Source organism: Aspergillus luchuensis, chromosome 5 (genome assembly GCF_016861625.1).
Source record: "Aspergillus luchuensis IFO 4308 DNA, chromosome 5, nearly complete sequence".
NCBI classification, from domain to species: Eukaryota; Fungi; Ascomycota; class Eurotiomycetes; order Eurotiales; family Aspergillaceae; genus Aspergillus; species Aspergillus luchuensis.
In genome coordinates, this window is record NC_054853.1 from 202,868 (window position 1) to 220,120 (window position 17,253).

Genomic DNA, 17,253 nt, shown 5'->3' on the forward strand with positions numbered 1-17,253 from the left:
CACTAGCACCGAAGACGACGAAGAGGAGGAGGAGCGCCAGCTGGGACCCATGGCAGCGAGCATCATTCTTATTGCCGCTACGCTAGGAGTGACGGTCTGTTCCGACTACCTCGTAGAAGGGGTCGATGGCTTTGTTGAAGCCTACGGGGTAAGCCGGGCCTTCTTGGGCCTGATCGTCGTGCCGATTGTGGGCAACGCTGGCGAGTTTGCAACCACTGTGAAAGCAGCCAAGGAAGGAAAGGTCGATCTGGCCATTGGTGTGATTGTTGGCAGTACGCTTCAAATCGCACTTTTCGTCACGCCATTCTTGGTACTGTATGGATGGGCTTTGGATCAACCCATGTCGTTGCGCTTTAACTCGTTCGAGACTGCCTGTTTCTCGCTGGCGGTGGTGGTGATGAATTGTCTGATTCGTGAGGGTCGGTCGAATTACTTTGCGGGTGTCTTGTTGTGTGGAACGTGAGTTTCCCTGTCCCTCTCTGTCCAAAGCAGCCCTTTTTTTCTAATCTAAGTCTAGTTATCTGATCATTGCGATCGCATTTTATGTCCACCCAGATATTGTCGTTCCTGGAGAGTAAGTACGCTGACATCAGGTATGGTAATCGGTAGCCCGTCTATACAGGGATATGACTTGTCAGGGGACGATCCATCAAAATTCTGCTATAGAGTTTTTCTACCAATACACCGTCTCAATGCGATCATTCTGTTCGACACGTTGGATACTTTTAATGCCTTAAGGACGGAAATCCGACGGGCAAAAGATGCTGCCGAGTAAATTAGGCAAAAATTACAGGTCAGCCAAGCGGGGAGGCCGAAGATTACCGGCGGGGGTTACGCGGCTGCCTTTTGGCCCGTATCATCAGTACCGACCAATACGAGGGATTTGGGAGTGTCTTTGCTCCGCCCCAAACAAGAAAATCAAGCAGCATTAGTTTAGTTGGAGGGATCTCACTCTCTCCGTCTCCTAACTCCTTGGTCTCCCCTGATTTCATCTCATTCATCCTCACTTGGCCCAGAGAAGGCGATTTTAACTCCACATTCCTGACTACCTTGAATCTAGCACTTGCCTCTATCGTGTAATATCTTTCATTTCCCGCCGGTCGGACCCGTCCGCAATGACAGTAACGACCATCTGCTTGGTCTAATTCAAACGCCAAATACCCACGGTAGCATGAACTCCCTGTCACAGTCATGAAGGAGGCAGGTAAATCCATGATCACAAATCCCATGTCCACCAGTGACCCACCCCAGCCCCTAGCCAGCTATAACTGTAGAACCAATCGGTGACTAACATGATCGCAGAGCCTGAGCGAGAAGCCTGTCATCGCCCATGGACCACTGGTTCGGGGCGAGCCCAGCGCATTCGAGTTCTCGGCTGAGCAGTTGAGCGGGCTCATCGAATCACGAAGCTTGGATACCTTCTACACCTTTGGTGGCCTCCGCGGATTAGAAAGGGGTCTGCGAACCGATCGAAATACCGGATTAAGCGTGGACGAGTCGAGCGTCAGGAACCATGAACCATCCGCCACAGCCTCGTCCGTCGACAAACCTTCCCACCAACCCCATCATCGCCATCTTCACCTCCACCATCACCATGGCACCGAGCAATTCGCAGACCGACGCGCTGTCTTTGGCAACAACCGCCTCCCCGTCCCCAAGTCACCCACGGTCCTGCAGTTGATATGGGCGGCATACAATGACCACGTCCTCTTCCTCCTGACAGGAGCGGCAATCATTTCGCTGGCCCTAGGCCTATATCAAACATTCGGAACCAAGCATTCGAGCTCAAACCCGCCAGTCGAATGGGTAGAAGGGGTAGCCATCATCGTTGCCATCATCGTTATCGTCCTGGTCGGCGCAGGCAATGATTTTCAGAAAGAGCTACAATTCCAAAAGTTAAACAAGAAGAAACAAGATCGCCTTGTAAGGGTGATCCGCTCCGGTCGGCCGCAGGAGGTACCTATCAACGATCTGGTGGTCGGGGATGTCGTACACATGGAGCCAGGAGATGTCATACCGGCCGATGGGATCCTGATTCGCGGCCACCACATTCGATGCGATGAATCAGCTGCGACCGGTGAGTCAGACTTGCTGCTGAAGCAGTCCGGTGATGAGGTCGCAGATGCGATCGCGGATTGCCGTGATACTAAATACCTTGACCCGTTCGTGATCTCGGGGTCCAAGGTCGCAGAAGGCCTGGGCTCGTTCCTGGTAATAGCAACCGGCAATCATTCGAGTTATGGCAAGATCCTCCTGAGTCTCGAAGAAGACCCTGGCTTCACACCACTGCAGTCGCGACTCAATGTATTAGCGAAATACATCGCCAAATTTGGCGGCATTGCCGGTCTGGTGTTGTTCGTCATCCTGTTCATCAAGTTCTTGGTTGGTCTGCGCCATTCGACATCGTCCGCGACCGAAAAAGGCCAAGACTTCTTGGAAGTTTTCATCATTGCTCTGACAGTAGTTGTCATTGCTGTGCCTGAAGGACTTCCATTAACCGTGACGCTTTCTCTTGCCTTTGCAACTACGAGGATGCTGAAGGACAACAATTTAGTGCGACAGTTGCGCGCCTGTGAGATCATGGGCAATGCTACCGACATTTGCTCGGACAAGACTGGGACCCTGACCCAAAATAAGATGACCGTGGTCGCAGGTATCATTGGCACGGAAGAGTTCTCGGACCTGGAACCACAGACGGACGCTCCTTCGCGTGATATTCCGACTACTGCTGTCTTGAAACCTCGCCTGCACAATTATGTGAAATCATTAATTGTTAATGCGGTTGCTTACAACACCACGGCGTTCGAGTCGATAGCGGATGGAAATGTCACCTTTGTTGGATCCAAGACCGAAGCTGCTTTGCTGTATTTCGCCCGAGACAACATGGGCTTGGGCCCATTGGAACTGACACGATCTGGTTATGAGGTTGTGGAACTTATACCCTTTGATGCTACGCGCAAGTGCATGATCACTGTGGTATGCTTGGATGATGTTAATGGGTATAAGCTGTATAGGGCGTATATAAAAGGAGCGCCCGAGGTATTGATGGGGTTCTGTGGCAGGACGCTGGAGGAACCGACAAAAGGCGATTCCGTTACCGCATTGACTGCAAGTACCAAGGAAGCTATACGCCAGAAGGTAGAAGCCTACTCAAAGTGGTCGCTAAGGGCAATCGCGTTATGCTACCGAGATTTCGAGGTGTGGCCCCCGAACCGAGCTGGAGAGATTCAGTCCGACACACTCGATCTCGAAGATATACTGAACAACCTGACTTTGATTGGAATTGCCGGTATCCGTGATCCTTTGCGGGAGGGGGCTCATGACGCCGTGGAGGCTTGCCGTCGGGCGGGAGTGACGGTACGTATGGTCACTGGAGATAATCTGTTAACAGCGCAATCTATCGCCGAGGAATGCGCGATTGTTACCAACAACGAAGACATTGTTATGGAAGGAGAGGAATTCAGGCGCCTGACAGAGGAGGAGCAACTAGAGATTGCACCCCGTCTTAAAGTTCTGGCGCGGTCTCAACCAGAGGATAAACGTACGCTTGTGCGACGGCTGAAACAAATCGGGGCAACAGTTGCTGTTACTGGAGATGGAACCAATGACGCTCCTGCACTCAAAGCAGCTGACGTTGGATTTTCCATGGGCATCTCGGGGACAGAGATTGCTCGCGAGGCTTCCGCGATTGTGTTAATGGATGACAACTTTAGCTCGATTGTGAAGGCGATCATGTGGGGTAGGGCAGTCAGCGATGCGGTTCAAAAGTTCTTGCAGGTAAGTCGTCCGATTGAAGATACTATGATTCTCGGTGCGCCAGCTGACCGCCTGGTTCAGTTCCAAATTACTATCACCTTTACCTCTGTCGGGCTGGCCTTCGTAACATCCGTGGCCAGCTCCAGCGAAACATCAGTGCTGACAGCAGTGCAACTGATGTGGGTAAATCTAATCCAAGACACACTGGCAGCACTCGCGCTCGCCACCGATCCGCCGTCCCCAAGAGTGTTGGACCGAACGCCCGACAAGAGAACAACTCCCTTGATAACAGTGCCAATGTGGAAGATGATAATCGGGCAGTCGATATACCAGCTCGCTGTGACATTAGTGCTCCACTTTGCCGGCAACAGCATATTCTCATACACCACCACTCACGAACACTCCCAGCTACAAACAGCCGTATTCAACACATACGTTTGGATGCAAATATTCAATCTATACAAGTAAGATCCATTCCTCCACATGCGCTAGTTGACGCAGTGCTAACTATTCTTAGCACCCGCGCACTCGGCAACAACATCAACGTCTTCGAAGGCATCCACCGTAACTGGCTCTTCGTCGGTGTCAACGTTATCATGATCGGCGGACAAACGATCATCATGTTCGTGGGCGGGCGCGCATTCTCCATCACTCGCCTCAGCGGCGTGCAATGGGCCTACTCTGTTGTTTTGGGTGTCTTATCTCTTCTTGTCGGGGTAATAGTGCGTTTCATCCCGGATAGCCTCGTCGAGCGATTGTTTGCGGGCATGGGATTTATTATGGGTCCCTTGTGGCGGTTATTGAGGGTGAAGATTGAGTAAGAGAATTGTTTGTTCTTGATTATGGCGGATCTTGTATATATTGGAGTTTTGTTTCTGTTTGTTGTTAGTACTGGGTAGGATCGGGAGGGATAGGTTATTCCTCACTTCTTTGAGGTCAATCTATGCAGAATTTTCCTGACTCGCTTAATGGTCTTTCTCCTTTAGGACTTTGATGCTGACGGACCTATGGTGGGGAAAGTACTGATGTTAGTTCATGTGTCACCTGGACCTCATGACCGTCTCCAATCTCCATATGTAGTAGCAAGCGGATGACATTTGGTCATGATGTACATATATGTATATATATTTGAAGTAAGACTACTGACCAAGCTTTCCCTCAACAATGTGTTTAGCTCTTCTAATTATATATATCTTACTACTACAGTTGTCGAATTGTACAAAAATAACCGCAACAAAAAAAAAAAAAAAAAAAAAAAAGTCGCGTGTTTTGATTTATTATTCGCCAGCTTGACGTGACGTCACTGTAAACGGGCTGAATATCACATGATCAGCACTACCAATTCCCTTGACCAAATCATTACAGAACTAGTGCTGCGTGTCAAGACGAGTCCAAAATACTGTACTAGTGGCTGTATTTGCCAATATATAGTCATTCTTCAACTATCTTCCCAACCATGAACAAATGCTAGCAACATGAATTATAACAACGCTAACACGTGATTAATTTCGAAGACGTCTGATCAACAAATGTCTCCGCCCCAGGCTCTAGGTTGGCAAACAACTTGTCAAAAATTTCCTTGCCTCCTTGATCATGCACGAGTCCTATCCAAATGAATGAGGAGAGGATGGCCCGCATCTCCTCCCACGAGCGGACACGACAGCTTCCTAGGTAATACAGCAGCCAGTGCCGGAAATTCCGCCTGACGGCGGGTAAAAACACCACAAGACCACCGACAGTTAACAACCAAATCCAGAGTTGAGGAGAGACATCGTTTCGCTTGGCTAAGCCATTTAAGCAGCACTGGTACGAGGCAGTCAGGTGGACGTACGGGGTCGGGTCGCTGCGGAACTGGAGGAAGATGTCAAATCCATAGCTGAGTAAAGCTAGGCGGATCGCCTCATCGAGGGACCCGGGCTCAAAACTCATGTGTAACAAAGGGTACATGACGGAGGCCATTGTTTTCATGAAATCCGTCTCTGGAATCATGTCATTCGTCTTGGTGGTCAAGTTGACCTGGGTACAGAATCCCTGCATAATGTGCCACATCCGCGCGAGACCGGGGTCAAGCTCCCGGACGAACGACGGAACGGGGCGAGATCGCGGCGTGAAGCAAAGGTCGGATGGGACAAAGATGTCGAGATCGCGATTTTCGAAAAAGGCGGGTTTTTCTCCACTGTGGATCGCTAGTCCCACATCGCATCTGATCACAGGTTAGGTTGCAACCATCGAGATAGTCTAATACGAAAGGGGAATATAACAATTGGCAAGGACAATAGAGAGATGAAATGGAGGGAAGACCCACCGGATAAGGTCAATGACTAGTTTGTTATTGGATGTAAATGCTCCTAGTCCCCCGCGCAGCCGGACCATCTTGCGTAAACCCTGGGTGTGGTGTAGTACGGCAGCGTAGTCACACACGATATGCGCGTGCAGAATCAAGATAATGACGACCATTACGGTTGCATTGGACACGCGGACCTGCTCTCCTCCGAGCCGATTCCGTAGCAGGCGGATAGCTTTCCCCAGATGAGGGGACTGGGCCGCTTCCGGCCCCTTGTAGATACCAAAGTATGATTGGGTGGTGATGACCATGGCGTTGAGGTAGGCTGCGTCCAGTGACAGCATGTCGAGAACCCATGATCGACTAGAGGCGTTGAACACTATGCATACGGCAAGCGGGTAGAACTCTATCTTTGCCCTTTCAGTGACTATGAAGGTTTACATTTAGTGGGCCCGATTGAATCACCAGCAGGTGGAATCGGGGACGCGGCACCTACAGCGAAGGATAGTGGCTAGGGCCGCAGGGCTGGTGGTGTCATCAGCCAGCTGGACGAACGACATGTCGTTACCAACTCTGTGGGGAAGATCTGACGCCACGCGGGTGGCTGATACTTGTGTAGATGGCAATAATGGTAAATCCACCCCATCGGCAGGAGGAGCCGAAGTGTCGTCTGTGCACGCGTCCGCCGGAGTCGATGGATCGGCCCCTGCTTGGCGATAGCGGGATTTGCCACGGTTCTTGCCAATCATGACATGGCTGCGAATGAGTTTGCGGGTACGAGGATCGACCTTCTTGGTGCCGGTAGAGACGATGAATGGCATGTCCGCCATGGCAACTATTGTACGAAAGAGGTAAGAGAGGCATTCAGTGGGCTACAACAAAAGCAAGAAAAACTTGATATTGGAGACGGCGCACATACCAGACTGCTTGGAGGGGGACATGGCGGCGATCGAGCCCCAGTCTAGGGACAGAGGGCGTCCGGCGCACGTCCCAGACTGGTGGGATAGATCTCACGAGGATGGTCCAAGGACAGGTGCGTGGACGAGGCTAAACGAATGGGACGAACGAGTATTCAGATTGTTGGCTGAAAAGGGCAAGCAATCCGGGGGGACTCGGGAGGGTCAGGAAATATAAGAGACGGACTTCTCGGGGGGGAACAGAGCTGGACTTGCTGCGGGCTGCCCTTAGTACTTTCCTTTCCTGGTTGGTTCGGATTGTCCCCGCTGTCACCTGTTGACACTGCTACCATTTGATTGGGTGAAATGCTATATGTGGGCCTGAGATTATTGCCTGCTTCGGGTTTAGCCTGACAAGCATGCAGCTTGGCAATGAATTGAATCGGGAAAAATAATTAGTCTCGTTCAAGAATCTACAACTTTAATATATATAGTGAACAGCAAGCAATGGTCAATTCCCTATCTCCTTGTACTATTGCACATATCGCCACCCTCATAGATACACGATTACCGGCCCCTTCACCAACGTCAGACTAGCACTTATAGAGCCCGATAATCCCTTGCATCCCCACGTGAGAACTATCCCTTCAGCTTCTTGCGTTTATGGTAGGCCTCTGCCTGTCGTACAAGATGACAAAATCCCTTGTTGATCTGATCGTAGCTCCGCTGAGGCAACTCCTCGCCCTTGATTGCCAGAGGGGTTTGAGTGTCCCCGCAGGGAATACTATAGATCCACCGCGCGAATAGTTCATAATTCTCACGACGGCTCTCGGTGAAATCAAAGAATTTGCTTTTCGAAATGTGAAGATACTCTCCGTCGTGATATGCTTGCAAGATTCGAGCCTGGGAGCGGAAGATGGAGACGACCAGGACCTGTGATACAAGCATTGCATTAGAGCAGGAATTTGTAGTATTAAATCGTTCGGGGCTGCTGGAAATGTGTGAATCTGACTTGGAACACATTCAATCACTCGAAACTCACCGGAAATGTGCGATGCTTGATATAATCAAATCGATTCAACCGCCATCGCATGAATCCGACAATAGCCAAGACTTCACTCCGGCGCAGGGCTTCTTCGGGATCAGCGTAGTTGTACATCTGGAAACTGCAGTGGGGGATGTCCAACGTATCCGCTTCCATTTCTTCAACAATTTGCCATGAATACGGCACATCTGGTGTATGCTCGCCACTAGCAATACGGGGCTTTGCGCGGTAGCATCTAACCAGCAGGCGAGCAATTAGTGTGAGCAAAGACAATTTCCATCGTCACAACAAAGAAGGGTTTGTACTTACTGCCTATGTACCCAGGTTTGGTGCTTGCGATCATGAAACCATGCAGCATAGATTCTGCCAGAAACACTACGAAGCGTATAGTGCACCCGGCGGGGCTCACTTTTGCGCCCCTCATGCCATTTTGAAAAGTGCACCTTTTCCCAGTCAATTTCCGGTAACTCTGATTTTGGTAGGGGCTGGTAAAATGTCTGATGGCCGGCAGAGCATTCTCCTTCCAGATCTTGCTCGGACAATTTGATCCTTAAGGTGTCCAAATCATGTTCTGTCAGCGCCGAGTACTTCAGCGCCTTTGTGGTTGTGAAGATGTGGCTCAGGTGGCGGGATACAACATTGGTCTGGGCTACTCGTAGTTCAGCATCTTCACGACTGTTCTCGATGAATGCCTCGATGGATCGCTTCACTCCCATGTTTTGGTCGTAAGGAACGAACGAGGGCTGATTTCACGTGTAAGAGCTGAAGATTGTCGGAGGCGTAAAGTAAAGTGATCAAGATTGGCGCACGAAGTTGGTATTTAAAAACGTGTATGTGCCACTCCTAGCTTAGAAACTTGATATAGTTCACAAAAGTGTCAAGATCGCAGCGTAAAGTAACCAAGGAGAAGTTGGTGCCCGGCGAGGTCGTGCAGAGGAGCAGTCGCGGGTAATTATAGTGGTAGCTGCTCTAGAGATAAATAGTGAAAGTGAATTCGCATAAAGAACCGAAACAGTTGTAAAGGAAATTCCTGTTGTCCAGTAAATATCAAATATAGCGCACACTATCACTCCCTCAAGCCGATGTGTGCATTCACCTTCGCCCAATGACAGTGTATAGAGGCTGTCTCCCCGTGCAATATGATGGTCCCTTCACCGACAACGATTCCCAGGACAAGATAATTCACATCACAGCCATACAGTCACTGACTTGTCTGCTTCAATGCATCGTTGATGTTTTCTATTCACTCATGACCATCAGTAGCTATATAAAACCTCGCCATCATGGCCATGGACTCGGACTTCCAACCTGGAGTCCATCTTTGATACCTTAAAGTGTACATTACTCTTCGTGGAACGAGCAATCTCTTTTTGGGAGATTTATCTGCAGCCGGGAAGGTACACGATTTTTTGGATCTTCTACGATATCGAGATGTCCCTTCTTCCATTGCCTATAACAATCGCCGACAGAGCTGATTGGAATGACTGCGCTCAGGAGTACGGAGTAAAGGGGGTAAGTATCTATGATCTAGAAGAATACAATTCAGCTTCGAAAATCAATGATGCACAGTACATCTCCCTTAGGGCATTATGGACATTTGCACATGATACAGAGTTTGACCCACAGAAATGGGGCATACAAGGTGTGGAGGCAGCCCGAGAGACTCTGGGAAAGCTCAAGGGTTGGAAAAGCTTTCTTGAGGCGGTGTCACTGGAAGTTCCCCCGGACAAAATTCATCCCATTGAACGTGACCTGGGTAGGTTCGAGCTAATATGGTACTATGGGCAACTCATTCGCTGGGCGCCGAGCGCGACGGATACCGAGGAGAACATCAATGTTACTCCCTGGTCCGAGCGATTGAGAGAGCGAAAAGCACAGTTGGGCAGCGAGCCCTTCTCCCAGCAAAACCCCCCACACCCTTATCCAATACATCTAATGGAGTGCTTGAAGACGCTCGGCGGTGAGGAAGAAGAACAAGCGAAAGAAGAACGTGGGCGACCATCAAGCAGTCAGAGCCAAAAACAGGAGTCATCTGGGACTTCACGCATCGATATGGACCCGGAGACAGACAGTGATGACTCAAATCTGGACCCAAGTTACGAGGAGCGCAAAGATTTCCCACGAGCTTCCGATGAGACCATGGTAAATGCATATCTCCTCGGTCTCGCAAGCCTAATTACTTTGTCCATCGAAGGCGTCGAGGCCCATTGGACCTCAGAAAGGAAGGGGTACAAATTTTGCGATGAGAATGGTATCAAGCTGTACGAGGCACGTACAGATGGCCACCTCTACCTATCGAACAATGGAAAGACGATGGCCATTGTTGAGGTCAAGCCGGTGTTGCGAGACGAGTCACCGCGGGTCATGATGCAAGAGACCGCCCAAATGGCGGCGTGGATCCATGCCGAACAAGATTTGATCCAGGCTGATGACCTATCAGAACAAAGGTTAGACACTCCAGCACCCATTCATCCATTCGGAATTCTCTTTCACGAGGCGGGAGAGACTATAAAACCAGCAGCTAAGATTCTGACACCATACTAGGTTTCGTCGTTTACTTTGGTCAATGAATCGCCACGAGCTATATATTATAATCGCCGAGTATACAGCGGACTACGTCGATTATTTGACTAATCCAGGACGTCAGTCAGAATGCGAATCATTCCTGACTATGAACCAATTTGGGCCCTGGGACATTGGAAGCCCCACCGAGATTGCGGATTTTGCTGCCATATTGTTGACAGTAACTTTACAGTTCAGTAAGGGTCTGCCCCTTATCTGAAACTAGATCGGAGACATTCATTCTGCACTGCTTGGTTGCCCTGGCATCTGTTGGTTTCAAATATGTGGCTACTTTTCGAAGCGGCTGTCATATTGAACCAGCTGAGATGTATTATTCCACAGTACCTCTACTACCGGCCGCTTACATATTAATTGCCGCGTACCTATATCTTTTCCTATCAGTTGCCCGACAGATATAAAGCTTATTTCACCGTTACGAGTAAGCACAATGCTTTCTTATGAAACCTGCCTCAGAATACCATCGCAACGGGATGAGTAAAACCGGAGATTGCTGGCACCAGAGTATAAACAACTACCCTACATTGATACCGAAAGTAAAATGGAACCCGAATATCATAAGTCTGTTCCGAACCGTCAACGCTAATGAAGAATATCTATGGAGCAGGTCATGCTTCGGAAGCGGAGCCGTCACAGGGCATTAGCAAACAGGCCCTTCATTCATTCATTAAACGACCATTTCCAATTAAGCTGCAAATGACCTCCACTCAGCCGAAAATGTAACTCGGTTCAGATCCACGATGTGCGGGGTAAGATGTGGCCCGCTGCGGGTTCCGAGAAGTTTGAGGGAGTCACAGCGCGTATACCATCCCTGTCACGCTATAACCTTAAATGCTTGCCGCTCGCTCACTGTGCCTGGGTCAATCACAATCTCACCCCCTTAACCTCATCTACCCACTTTCAGCACACCATGCACATTGTCTGGCGGAATTCGGCTGAACCAGCCGTCTACGAAGAGGCTCGTGTAGGTCGCGTATTCAATCACCGTCGTCCCCAACGCTTTCCCTTGGCAGTTGTCAAAGCTACCAGCACAAAGGATATCATCGCTGCAGTGAAGCTAGCCGCCGAAAAGAACTGTCGCGTAGCTATACGATCGGGAGGACATTCATGGGCAGCATGGAGTGTCCGCGATGAATCCATCCTCATTGATCTGGGGAACTACAAGCATTTGGAAGTGGATGCGGAGAACCGCATTGCAATAGCCACTCCCAGTATGACAGGGAAGGAGCTCAATGGAATTCTGATCAAGGATTATGGTTTGATGTTTCCAGGCGGACACTGTCCCGACGTAGGCCTGGGTGGCTTTCTGCTACAAGGCGGAATGGGATGGAATTGTCGGGTCAGTTAATCCGCTCCAACCATTGTATCTCGACTGGCTAACAAGTGCCCGACAGAATTGGGGCTGGGCCTGCGAACGAGTCCAGGCCGTGGATGTAGTGACTGCGACAGGCGAGCTGCTTCACTGCAACGCCACCCAAAACCGCGATCTCTACTGGGCAGCCAGGGGAGCGGGCCCAGGCTTTCCGGGTGTGGTGACGCAGTATCACCTGGAACTAATTCCGTATCCTAAGGATGGTTTTCGCTCGTCTGGCTATGTCTATCCCATTCGACAGTACCGACAAGTCTTTGACTGGCTGCTCTCCATCACTCCTAGCTTTGACGAGGACACTGAAATCGCCGCCGTGGCCGCGTACCCAGAGGGGATTGACGAGCATTGCTTCTTTGTGCTATTTGTCGCCATGAAGTCAACCCCTGAAGAGGCCGAGAAGGCTCTACGCCCAGCGCAGATCACTCGGCCAACGGGGGCCATCCAGGAGTGGTTCTGCCAGGTGGATAGCTTGGAGAATCAATATACTAACCAAGCTAACGCTAACCCGGAGCGACACCGGTACTGCGCCGAGAACGCGTACATTCGAAATGATGCCGATGTTCCAGCCGTGCTGGAGGAGGCGTTTACAACACTGCCCCACAAGAAAGCGTTTGCCCTCTGGTACGCCATGTATCCTTGCAGCCGTCGGAAACTACCCGATATGGCATTGAGCATGCAGTCCGATCATTACTTTGCACTCTACACTGTGTGGGAGGAGGAGAAGGACGATGCGAGATGTCAAACGTGGGTGGCTGATGTGATGAAGAGAGTCCAGCGACATGGAGTCGGGTCTTATCTGGGAGATGCGGACTTTCAGGTGCGAAAGACAAGGTACTGGGCCGATGATAATGCTCGACGGTTGATGGACATCCGTCGCAAATGGGATCCTCAGGGGCGTATATGTGGGTATTTGGACAAGGGCGATCAGTCGGGAACGAGAGGGCTGGACAATGCAAAGGAGTCGAAGTTGTGATTGATGATTGTGTTACGTGGCTGTTTGCTTGCCGGATAAATATTTTCGGGGTTTTCGTTAGTCTGGAACAATTAGTCTCAGATTGGTGCTTGAGGAATCAGCCATGTTGTACATAGCTTGGAGATTGCTAGATGTAGATATACTATATTAGCAATAGACCACTCACTGTGAGATAATTTCTTTAAAGCAACTATGCTACAACAGATCGGGCTGCGGAGACATGTAGCCCTGGCTTGGCGGATTATCCGATGCCACCTATTTGACAGCTCACAGATGACCCATTAGGACTACTAGAAGTCCTGTTGGTATTAACCAACAGTGTGATACTTAAACAGCTAAACAGTTGACTCCAATATGCTTTTCTATTTTCTACGGTGCCCAGTCTCCGTTGTAGAATAGATTAAGCGCGGACCACTACAAGGCGGCAAAACAACACTAATAGACTAATATTGCTGTTAATCTTTATTTAAATAACTATTAATTCAGAATTACTCTATAATTTATATCCTTTAACTGGTTACTCCCAGCTAAGTTAACATCCCCCTTCAAGTCTTTACTAGGCGCTGTACTAGCATAAGCCAAGCTCCAAATATACTTATTAAAGGATTATAGACAGCCTTAATTGAATTCAGTCTTATCATTCAGGCTGTCGTCCTGTAAGAGACCTGCGAAAATTTAAAGACAATTGCACTCTTTGGATGGAAGTTAACTAGTCTAATATGGCATCAAGATCATAGAAGAACCTTTTGGAAAGCTTATGCCGTATCCTTGACTAGTTTGTTGGTAACAGTGCCCGAATCAGGAGGCCTGCCGCCAACGCACCCCCTTTAGTAACATTCGTACTGTCATATAACAACGCCAAAGTAAACTCTGCGTGACCATTACTTCCTGTCTGAGTGCCAGTGTTTGTAATGAAGTTACCTGGCTCTGTGCCTTGGGCATCACGGGGAAATCTAAACCCTCCAATGTCCGCACCCGCTGCGTATACCATCGGTAGACGTTCAAGACAACGGGACGTAATGATATTTATTGTGTGTATGATCTATCTAGATCTAAAGATATGGTTGCTGGTAGGTAGGAGGTGGTTATAGACGCGTAGGCAAAGATAATGAAGGGGAGTAGAAATAGAAAGAAATAAGGTAGACAAGGTCATCCCTCAATATTTCTGTCAAAATTTGTACCAAACCGTACACTGAAGTAGACTGAGAATAAGATTGGCACGGGAGGGAGACAAACCATTTCCTAAAGAAGTAATCCACCCGATGTAAGTTTTTTTTCCTTCCTAGAAGAGCTATCGGGCCGCTTGCCTTTAGAGCTCGCTAGTTACAGGTCCCGACTATTAGTAATAATCCTTCATATAACTAACTACGGATACTTTTCAATGTCAAAGTTATCCCGAGTCCGACTAGTGGATCGCTGGGAGGACTCCTGATTGATACGTTCGGAAACTTCTGAAGTTTTGAATCTGCTTCTGGCGCTCATTTCTAATCATGTAGTCCTGTTGACGTCATATCTGCGCCGGCTCATCTGAGGTATACCATGCAGCAAATATATATGATCCTTCTCATGTCACTCCAATAGGAAGCAATTTCTACTAATTACCCGGATCCTGAGGCATAGTACTCTGCTTTATCTCCTCATCAATATGCCGGCATCTCAACAACAGACCGTCTTTCGTCTTGACAAAGAACGAGCCTCCTATCGTAATTTGAAGGCGCACAGGGAGGATATTCCAAAGCCATCTAAGTACGAAGTACTTATGAAGGTGAAGGGTGTCTCTTTAAATTATCGAGACATCGCGATCTCAACATCGAAGTATCCATTCCCGGTCAAAGATAATGTCGTTCCATGCTCTGATGCGGCCGGAGTCGTGGTTGAAGTTGGCGAGGGGGTCCGCAGCATCTCTGTTGGCGACCATATCATTGCGACACTGGACTTCTCAAACGTCTTTGGACAGCAAATGAGCTGGATGGGCGGGCAAGGTGGTCCTGTTGACGGTGTCCTGAGGGAGTATCTACTTGTCCCTGCAGTATCGGCGGTGAAAGTTCCGAAAGACTCCCCGCACACCTTTAACGAGTGGTCTACCCTAGTGGTAACTGGCGTGACCGTCTGGAATGCCCTTTACGGATGTATTCCCTTACGCCCCGGTCAGGTTGTACTTTGCCAAGGTAGGTGTCTGTCAGATGTTAATCACACGCAACCCGTGTTGACCAAATCACAGGAACTGGAGGAGTTTCTATTACAGGATTAATCCTTGCCAAGGCAGCAGGAGCTAAGACAATCAGCACTTCTTCAAGCGATGAGAAGCTCGAGATTGCGAAAAGAAAATACGGTGCGGATATAACCATTAACTATAAAACACATCCTGAATGGTCCAAGGAGGTACTGGCCTCCACGGATGGAAAAGGCGTGGATTACGTCCTTGAAAATGGAGGCTCTGGAACCATTGCTGAGAGTCTCAATTGTATCAAAATGGGTGGGCAAGTTGCCATCATCGGCTTCTTAGCCCGAGCGTCACAAGAGCAAATGCCTGATGTGGCTTCTCTGGCTTTGGAAAAAGGGGCTGTGGTTCGCGGAATTCAAGGTGGATCGACTCAGCTTCTGCAGGAAGTCACCGAATTTGTGGCTCAGAAAGCACTTCGCATGCCAGTTGAGAAGGTTTTCGGCTTCACACAGAAAGAGGTTATTGATGCGTACGATTATGTTGCCTCTGGCAGTCATATTGGAAAGATTTGTATCCAGGTCGGAGAGTAGCTGTTCAATTGTTGGCGGGCCCGCCGCTTGTCGGCCGCCGGGGGGGGGTGCCTCTGCCCTCCAGGCCTGTGTCCACCGGAGACCCCAACACGACCTAGACGGCTCAATCGGGTATAAGAATATGAATTAAATTGAATTGGATAGCCGTTTGATTAGAGAAACTCAAACTTTGGAATTACTCTAATCCTTTAGCTTAGGACAAATGAACTGCTGTTAAAGCCTTTAGAAGGGCATCAGACTTCTGACTGCCTATAACCCGTGTTCTTACGCGCTCTAGTGCTCAATGAACAGTAAGTGATCATGTTATGTGGCATTTCTGCGGCTTAATCTCATTGGCCTCAGGGGCATCTGGTATCTGGATAAATACTGAACTATCAGCCACATCTGAGACTGGGATGATGTACTAGTCTTTTCATGCTTTTCAATCATCTTCATCATTTGTATTGGTCTTTGATCAATCTAGATTTACTATCATGTTTGCCTGAATGACTAAAGTTATATAGTCCTACATCTGTTATCTCTGCTGTACCTTCAAAAGCACTCAGCGAAGGTTACAGCCACAGTTCAATACAACAGATAAGTCGTAAGTGGGCGGTAATGTAATCAACAGTTGGGCGGCCTACCCCATTGAAAATACCACCTTGAATTCTTACCTAATGCCATTCAACCACTACAGATGTTATTAAAAATGTCTATTTTATTAAAAATATAAGTAGAACAGAAAGACAGGATTCTTCTAGCTATTCAGGCTATATAGAAAAATCAAATCACCAGTATTTATAAGATAATATATATTTATAATATTACTTAAATTATCCTCCGCGCTTGATTATCTGGATATAATTTTACTAGAAATATAGTCTAAAAAAATAACAAAAAAATAAAGAAGATTTACTTGTTAAATAAATCTTATTTTTAAATAAATAAAATATAAGCTCCCAGCCGCTTAAAATCAGAAATATAATTAATTTAATTTTATTTAAACAAGATTATATAATTCCTGAAGAAATAGATATTAATTAGACCTATAGTTTTATTAAATATTATAAGATTCTCTGAACCTATTATACCAGATAATATAATTATTAAAAAGCTCAGATAAAGGATTCTGAGATTATAAAAAACTGGTTTAATTAAGTTTAAGAGATTATATAAAAATATAAGATCTTATCAGATAATATTTATAATTTTAATGAAATGGGATTTACTATAGGAATTATTATTATATTTAAAATAATAACTAGTTCCTAGAGAGAGAGCCGGCTGTATCTAATTTAATTAAAAAATTAAAAATAGATTATTATAATTAAGTATATTTAATTTATTAGAATAATTCTAATCTTAACTCTGATCTTTAAAAGTAAAATATATTTTAAAATTTAGTATAAAGTTTGATTTATTCCTCCTATCTGGAAAATTAAAATTAGTGATAATAATTAAATAATTAATATAATTAATTTATAATAGCTTTAAAAATATTTTATTCTGTAGATTAAAGATAAATTAATAAATAAATACAGTCTTCTAGTACTTAATAATTATAATAATTATTTAATATTTAAATTTAATTAATTATATACAGAGAATAATATTATT

The 17,253-nt window shown here is 47.4% G+C and overlaps 6 protein-coding genes across 6 annotated transcripts; 4 read left to right on the forward strand and 2 right to left on the reverse strand.

Annotated features, from left to right (window-relative positions):
* Positions 1 to 1,191: 1,191 nt before the first annotated feature.
* Positions 1,192 to 4,577, forward strand: AKAW2_50067S (uncharacterized protein; the record flags this gene model as incomplete). Its single annotated transcript, XM_041689843.1, has 4 exons — positions 1,192 to 1,200; positions 1,303 to 3,777; positions 3,838 to 4,220; positions 4,274 to 4,577. 4 exons carry the CDS (start codon positions 1,192 to 1,194, stop codon positions 4,575 to 4,577), a joined length of 3,171 nt encoding a protein of 1,056 aa, XP_041543488.1.
* Positions 4,578 to 5,247: 670 nt separating this feature from the next.
* Positions 5,248 to 6,981, reverse strand: AKAW2_50068A (uncharacterized protein; the record flags this gene model as incomplete). Its single annotated transcript, XM_041689844.1, has 4 exons — positions 5,248 to 5,959; positions 6,062 to 6,467; positions 6,537 to 6,875; positions 6,960 to 6,981. The coding sequence occupies 4 exons, from the start codon at positions 6,979 to 6,981 to the stop codon at positions 5,248 to 5,250; spliced, it is 1,479 nt and encodes a 492-aa protein (XP_041543489.1).
* Positions 6,982 to 7,575: 594 nt separating this feature from the next.
* Positions 7,576 to 8,697, reverse strand: AKAW2_50069A (uncharacterized protein; the record flags this gene model as incomplete). Its single annotated transcript, XM_041689846.1, has 3 exons — positions 7,576 to 7,869; positions 7,979 to 8,216; positions 8,291 to 8,697. The coding sequence occupies 3 exons, from the start codon at positions 8,695 to 8,697 to the stop codon at positions 7,576 to 7,578; spliced, it is 939 nt and encodes a 312-aa protein (XP_041543490.1).
* A 715-nt stretch (positions 8,698 to 9,412) lies between these two features.
* On the forward strand, positions 9,413 to 10,525 carry AKAW2_50070S (uncharacterized protein; the record flags this gene model as incomplete). Its single annotated transcript, XM_041689847.1, has 1 exon — positions 9,413 to 10,525. One exon carries the CDS (start codon positions 9,413 to 9,415, stop codon positions 10,523 to 10,525), a length of 1,113 nt encoding a protein of 370 aa, XP_041543491.1.
* A 946-nt stretch (positions 10,526 to 11,471) lies between these two features.
* Positions 11,472 to 12,903, forward strand: AKAW2_50071S (FAD-binding oxidoreductase; the record flags this gene model as incomplete). Its single annotated transcript, XM_041689848.1, has 2 exons — positions 11,472 to 11,900; positions 11,956 to 12,903. 2 exons carry the CDS (start codon positions 11,472 to 11,474, stop codon positions 12,901 to 12,903), a joined length of 1,377 nt encoding a protein of 458 aa, XP_041543492.1.
* Positions 12,904 to 14,548: 1,645 nt separating this feature from the next.
* On the forward strand, positions 14,549 to 15,657 carry AKAW2_50072S (zinc-dependent alcohol dehydrogenase family protein; the record flags this gene model as incomplete). Its single annotated transcript, XM_041689849.1, has 2 exons — positions 14,549 to 15,071; positions 15,125 to 15,657. The coding sequence occupies 2 exons, from the start codon at positions 14,549 to 14,551 to the stop codon at positions 15,655 to 15,657; spliced, it is 1,056 nt and encodes a 351-aa protein (XP_041543493.1).
* Between the last annotated feature and the right edge of the window lie 1,596 nt (positions 15,658 to 17,253).